Source organism: Triticum dicoccoides, chromosome 2B (genome assembly GCF_002162155.2).
Source record: "Triticum dicoccoides isolate Atlit2015 ecotype Zavitan chromosome 2B, WEW_v2.0, whole genome shotgun sequence".
Classification (NCBI taxonomy): Eukaryota; Viridiplantae; Streptophyta; class Magnoliopsida; order Poales; family Poaceae; genus Triticum; species Triticum dicoccoides.
Genome location: NC_041383.1, coordinates 278,925,745 through 278,933,035, shown reverse-complemented (window position 1 = coordinate 278,933,035; position 7,291 = coordinate 278,925,745). Strand labels below are relative to the sequence as shown.

Genomic DNA, 7,291 nt, shown 5'->3' with positions numbered 1-7,291 from the left:
CAAGGGGAGGGAGCAAACCAGCCCACTAAGGGGTCGTGCGCCCCTCACCCTTTCCCACATAACCATAAGGGGTGGGGGCGCTCCCCTAGGGCAACCACCCCCTTTGCCTTGGCGGCCAAGGCTCCCGGGGGGGCACCAAAACCCATCTACGGTTTTCCCCTGGTGACCGCCGCCCCCCCAGGGAAACCTCGGGTGCCCCTCCTCCTCCCTTCCCCATATATATAGAGGGGTAGAGGGATGGCAGCCGCACCCATCTATGCCACGGCGCTGCCCTCCCTCTCCCTCGTAGTCCTTCTTCTTCTCCGTGAGGCTTGGCGAAGCCGTGCCGAGATTTTTCCACCACCACCGCCATCGCGCTGTCGTGCTGCCGGAGGACTCGAGCTACTACTTCACCATCGCTCGCTGGATTGAGGAGGTGAAGGCGTCATTAAGCAGTACGTGTGTTGAACGCGGAGGTGTCGTCCATTCGGCACTTGGATCGAGAATTCGCGGGACGGATCGTGATTGGATCGCGAAGACGTTCGACTACATCAATAATGTTTCTTAACGCTTCCGCTTAACGGTTTACAAGGGTATGTAGATGCAATCTCTTCTATCGTAGATGGTCATCTCCTAGATTGATCTTGGTGAGCGTAGGAAAATTTTGTTTCCCATGCAACGTTCCCATCAATTTTATATGCATAGGGCTGGCAATTCCATTTTTATAGTTATTTTTAGTGTGTTTTCATAGAAAACTACCACCCTTAGATCGAGATCAGAGGGCTCTCAAGGCGTTCGCCAGGAATTGCCCTGTGAGGAACGTCAGGTAGATAAGATTCCGAAGAATAGGGTGTTCGGCAATATTTGGGAAGGGGAATGGGAGTTTAGAGGAGGGAGTTGTGTTGAGGTTAGACATGGGATGAGTCGTTTTATTCCCAATCCTCTGTTTGGTGCGTGATAGGAATTATGTGTGAAAATATAAGTAGAAATTATACTCCCTTGTTTGGTTCGTGGAAATTAACATGGGACTAGACAAGAGAAGTTAGGATAAAGGATTAAGATTGACTCACTAAAACAATTCCCATCCAACTCCCACCCCTGTTAATAAAACGGTGAGAGTTGGAGTCTCAAGTCCCATGCTTATTCCCTCATGAATTCCCAATACCTCCAACTAAATAATAGATTTAAAGTCTCGTACCTCTTCGATTTCCATTCCCTAACTCTAATTACTCCCAACCAAACACCCTGTCCGAAGCTCAAAAAAAAAAAACACGCTGTCCTACTCCTCAGCGAAGTATGGAATTAATAAATCTTTCAAAGTAGCTATGTGCAAAATTATCTGTTCGTCGGCGTCCCTTCAAGGCTTCAACAACCCTTCGGTAGGGTTCCGGCGACTCCGGATGGCCGGTCGCCACCGTAACCCGCTGCCTTCTTCCTTCTCCCGCGGCGCCGGTGCCGGAAACCACCCGCACCCTCCTCCGCCCCATCACCCTCATCTCCCGCCTTACCACCTCGACGAATTCCGCGAGCCGCCGCGCCTCCCCCCGCACCACCTCGATGACTTCCGAGACCCGGCTCGCCTGCCACCAGGCCACCCCGACAGCCTCCGCGAGCATCCTCCGCCGCCGCGCCACCACTTGGCGGGCCACGGCGGAGGGACCCTGCCCCCAGCATCGCACATGGCCGCGGCGCTGGAGGAGCGTATCGGCGCGGAGATTGAGGAGGCGCACGCGCTGCTCGGACAGAACCAGCGACTCTCTGCGACGCACGTGGCGCTCGTGCAGGAGGTCTCCGCCGTGCGGCACGAGCTTGGCCACACCGCTCGAGCCATCGGCGCCGCCCAGCAAGAGGGAGATCTCCGTATTCGCGAGGTGTGGATGCTTTCCATTCGTTAAGTGCCCTAAGTTAATCAATCTCTCTTTGCATTGCAAATTCAGTGCCAATATATACTCATCCCTGCTTAATGCAAACTGCAACATTTAACCCAGTACAAGAAGCTCCGCAAAGAAGCTCTACAAAGCCTTGAGCCTGTATGATGCGACTTTGGTGTTACATACATTCCTAAATTCATCCTGGCGTTGCAAATGTAGGAAGTGACCCCTTAAGAGTATGATATGTAATGCATTTTGTGTATTCATAACGACTAACGAGCATGCAAATTTTAACTTATCATCACCTATTTTCAACTGCTGTTGTACGCTGTGTCTTAATTTTGCATAGGGCAACGATAGTGTATTGTAGTTGCAGCCTGAAAGCTGGCATCCGTTGATGCTCTAAACTGCCAAAGCCGTGGGGAGATGACCCAAACAGCATGGGGGCCAGTATTATGCCATATTTGGCTTCCTGCACCTGTGTTTGTGAAGATGAGAGATACGATAACAACATGGCAACTAGGGAAGCACGTTTTATTTTCCTCACAGGGTAGGGCTGAAGCAAGGGAAGGAACTGCCACCCTTCATTTTCTTTCTCTTGAAAGTCTAGGGTTAGTCTCCTCTTTTTTTCCTCACTTTCTTTCCATCTCCCCTCTGTTGATGATGCTGGGAGCTTGGCGGCAGTTGTGTTATCCGTTATGACATCAGGAGGCATGAGAAGCCACTAATCTAGAATCCTGTGTTTGTACTTCTGTCTGTGTGTGATGTCAAGTTGTCCAGGCCAGTTTTGTAGACGGGACAGGCTTTTGCTGGCTCGCACTGGACTATGATCCATCTTTTTTCCTTTGATCTCATCTTCCTGTCCTTTTTGCAAGTACATAAACAACGGAGTCAAGGCAGAGATGAAGAAGAATGTAAACGTAATATAATATGCAAGTAGTGTCACTTCTATTTCACAAATGGCAAACAGGACATTTCACTCATGCAAATGTAATATGCAAGTCTACAATGGCTTACATTTTCCTGCGCTTATTTGGGCCGAGAACTAAGCGTCCCTCTGTTGGGAGCCATGGGAGTGTGTCGTGTGTGCAGAACACAACACCGGGGACAAGTGATGGCCCCTTTTTTTGGTTCGGAGAGGGGAACCGAGACGCTCGAATCCAAACTCTACAACATGGTGGTTTTTACCCAGGTTTGGGCCGCTGAGTAACATAACACCCTATGTCCTGCTGGATTTTCTCACTGGATGTGATGAACAATGTTTACAAGAGATGGCTTTCATTGCCGGGGCTTGCCGGGACTAGGAAATGGGCTCTAGTACGTGGGTGTAGACTTGCTAGGAGTCGAACCCTGATCTAGGTAGCTTGGACCTCCTTCTATAGATACAAGGGGTGGCCACAAGTGCTACAAGACAGTACATAAGGTAGTTGCACAGTGGAGCACCTAACACACTTAATGTGCGAACAAGTGGCATCGAAGCACGTTGCTGGGGGCAGACGCACGTCCCATCGGAGGCAGCTTTGTTGATCCATGCCCGCCACTGTTACATGCATCGGCAAGTGGCACGCATGTGGGGTGAGCCGCTGCGCACGCAACTTGCCCTCCAAGGGAGGCCATGCATGCTTGATAGCACGCCCTGAGCTATGGCTGGCCACTGCAGGTCTAGGCCACTGTTGGTATGAGCAGTCCCATCACTGCGCCCGCTAGCGACAGGTTGTTGGCGGGCCTGAGGTCGTTCGCGGGTGGCAGACGACGGGTAAGATCTTCCCTGGAAGAAGCTCTTCCCTGTGGTGACCTTGGTCTTGACGTTGTCGAGGGTGTCAGAGAGCCCTTCCTCAGGTGTGATGATCGTGTCAGTGAAAGTCTTCACAAAGATCTGCATCTGGAGGAGGATTCTTGACAAAGATCTGCATACCACCACGTTGCCGGGAGGCAAGGTGGTAGCATGGATTGCTTCTGGATGTTGTAGTCAGCCGTGGCGCGTCCGTCCTCGAACCACCTGTCAGCAGTGAAGGCAGCCTCACCCACCTTGGAGGTAGGCTCCCATGGCCTCAGATCTTGACGAAGATCTACTTGCCACCTTGAAGGGGGCGGAGTCTTGTAGTACACGGGCAGCTAGCCCGTGGCCGCTCGTTGGTGGGGCTGCCGCGGCCCACGCAAGACGGATCCGTGGGACCCCAGTCTCCACGGAGCAGACAGAGTGTGTGAGCGCCAACCGCCCAGAAGGGTTCAACTCCCATTGGGTGGAATTCTTTCGGAGTGCCTGGTGTCTTGGTCATTCTTCTACAAACAATGCCACCAGGTGCTAGTACCTGATTGGTTGAGTTTTTTTAGTACTTATTTGGGCCATTTCCCCCACATTTTTTTGGACTAGAGTATAGATACACAAATTCTTGATGCAATGGGTGTGAATTCCAAATTTTCTGTGCCATATATGATATATCTAAGTGATATGTGAGATCTGGATACAACACAGAGCAACTGCTGCATCTGCCTTCATAAAGATGCAAAAGCCTCCCCTACACCAACTCTTTGTCCAAAAGAGATTTATGAGCACTAGAATTCACTCCTTCAACGTGACCTTTGTAACTTCTGTTGTATAAGCTTTTTGTATAAAGTATTTGAAATTACATAAATATTTCATTATAGTTTATATATGCTTGCTTATCTGTAATATTTTTTCAACCGCACTCTTATCTCAAACCACACAATCCATTGCCTATAGTTCAGTTACAAAACTATCACAGCTTTTTTACTTGTTTATAGTTAGTGCATTTTGCATGACATTCTATACTGTTTCGTTTGTTACTGGTTCGAAGCTGTGTACTCCGCACAATTTTTTTGACTACTTTTGCTCAAGATACCCATTACATGGCAGTGTTTTTAAAATATATTCTGACTTTGTATGTTATTATTAAAAATTTAAAATTCTCTTCTCTTTGATAGAAATCTGCCTGAGTTAAATACTCCCTCCGTTCCTAAATATAAGTCTTTTTAGAGATTCCAATATGGACTACATACGGAGCAAAATGAGTGAATTTACACTCTAAAATATGTCTATATACATCCGTATGTAGTTCGTAATGAAATCTCTAAAAGGACCTATATTTAGGAATGGAGGGAGTTAGATTAGTTTTGGCATGTAAAATTGACTTGTTTTTTGTGTTAAAGGTCTATGAGAGGTTAATGAAAATGGAAGCAGAGCTCCGAGCAGTAGAGGAGATGAGAGCGGAACTTGCACATGTTCGTATGGACATTCAACAGCTGGGTGCAGCAAGACAGGAACTCATGGGTCAGATCCAGGGATATACACAAGATTTGGCTCGTTCAGCAGTAGAGTTGCAGCAGGTGGCTGCAGTGAAAGCTGAGACCCAAGAACTCAGGCATGAAACACAGCATTTAAGGCAAGTCCCCTATTGACCTTGCATGTACTCTCTCTATTTGAAAATATACCTGTTCAGTATTTTTGAAATACATGGCGTTCATAATTCATTGGTGCTTTCTATGTTATGCCCTGGTTTATCTTTCTCCTCTTGGCACTAATGAGGAAACATTCTCTTGGTCCTATAGCCTCCTTTACTGGTGTGCCTGATCAAAGTACAGCATACAATTTCAAATGAAGTGTTTTATGGAATAGTTCCACCCCCAAACCTGTGTAGATATCCACTTAAGCCCCTGAGCTATCCATGAACTTTAAATACTGGAACACCTAATCGCCTATAGTGATTTCGAAGCCGATTTTGCCACTGTGGATATGAGATGGCATCTCCGCTATCAAAAGGCCACGCTAGACATATTTCTCTATTATCTTTCTCTCTCGCTTGAGCACACAACGTCCCAGTCAACAGAAGAAAATGCGCTAGACCACTAGCTCCGTCCACCACTTACATGTGGTCCGAGTGAGCCTCTGGTTTCACCTTTTCACACTGACATGCCTGTCACCTTGTGTCACTGGGAAAACCGCCCCCAAAACCACCTTGGGGGTAGTGCTTTGTTATGGGATGTCTAACAATAGCCAGTTTTGTTGGTTAGAGGGTAAAAAGTGATTTTCTTAAAGCTCGATGCGACAATATGGGTTTATTAAGTTCTGATTGAAATGATTTGTCACATTGGATTGAATTGAATTTTAAATTTCTGTGAAGTAACACCGAGAAAGGTGAGGTTGCAAGAAGCCCTTTATTTTTTATTTTGTGAACTTACATACTTTTGAACCAACTTGCAGATCCAGTATTGAGCTTGAGAAGAAAGGATATGCAGAGAGTTATGAGCAGGGACAAGAGATGCAGAAGAAATTGGTCTCAGTTGCTTCTGAAGTGGAGAAACTTCGTGCTGAGGTTGCTAATGCTGAGAAGAGATCACGAGCTGCTGTATCTGCAGGCAATCAAGGTTTGTTTTTACATTATATTGCATTTGTTCCAGATAGTAGTTGTGCTACTTATCTGGACTGCTCAGGCCTAAGGGGAAGTAAAATTAGCTAAGTATTAAGGCAATGCAAATTGACATGCTAAATACAGTTCTTTCCGCAGCCAAACTGCTTGAAAAAGACACCATCACGAGCCTTAAAATAGTGAAACTTTGTATTATTCTATCGAGGGCATAATAATTAATAAGCAAGGCTGACTGTATAGTACAATTTGCATGTATCTGAATGGATTATGCTTTGTGCACCCATCCCGCAGGTTACGCTGGAAGCTATGGAAATCCTAATGCCAATTATGCTGCAAATCCTTACAATGCTGGATACAGCATGACTCAAGTATGACTTGTGCTTTGTTTTTGAAGGCATTCTCTTTTGTATCCTTATTTGAATCCGTGTCTCAGATGGCGTCTTTATCTCAGGCAAATGCTACTGATTCTGGTTCTCAGTATGGGGCTGGGGCAGCGCATAGTTCCTGGGGCGCCTACGACATGCAAAGAGCTCCAGGACGGAGATGAATACCGACATCCTCCTCCCTTTTCTTTTATTATTAAATCTGGTCCTGTTAGCGAAGTAACAAACGGAGATTTCTGGCACAACCTGATTTCTGTGCAATGTTAATTTATGACGAGTCAGATATGCCTTGTGTATTTGTTGACCTTAATCTGAGTGAGTTACACGCTCAAGTGTAGTGCACGTTACAGTAATCTAGGTTACCGCAAAATTGCATTTGGTGTACATGCGCTCTTTCACGTAATGCAGTTGTCATTACCTTTGTTTATTACAAGCATCTTTCCCGGTGTTGCCATTACAGTTGTTGTAAAAAGAAAAACTGACATGGGATCCTCGTGTTGGTAGGAAGAATCTGGGTGATGATTAACGAGTAATGAACACCGTCGTACCGAATAGCGACACAAGTTAAATCCAGTAGTTCCGTTTTTTTTCTTCTACCTCAAGAACAATGGTGTAGAATCATATCCGATCATCAGAAGGTGGATGTATCATGAGGAGTACTGGCATATAC

General features: G+C 46.6%; 1 protein-coding gene across 1 annotated transcript; it reads left to right on the top strand.

The window, feature by feature from the left end:
* Nucleotides 1-1,308: 1,308 nt before the first annotated feature.
* On the top strand, nucleotides 1,309-7,046 carry LOC119363519 (protein FLX-like 1). Its single transcript, XM_037628889.1, has 5 exons — nucleotides 1,309-1,850; nucleotides 5,022-5,254; nucleotides 6,073-6,236; nucleotides 6,530-6,606; nucleotides 6,690-7,046. The coding sequence occupies exons 1-5, from the start codon at nucleotides 1,380-1,382 to the stop codon at nucleotides 6,783-6,785; spliced, it is 1,041 nt and encodes a 346-aa protein (XP_037484786.1). The 5' UTR covers nucleotides 1,309-1,379; the 3' UTR covers nucleotides 6,786-7,046.
* The last annotated feature ends 245 nt before the right edge of the window (nucleotides 7,047-7,291 follow it).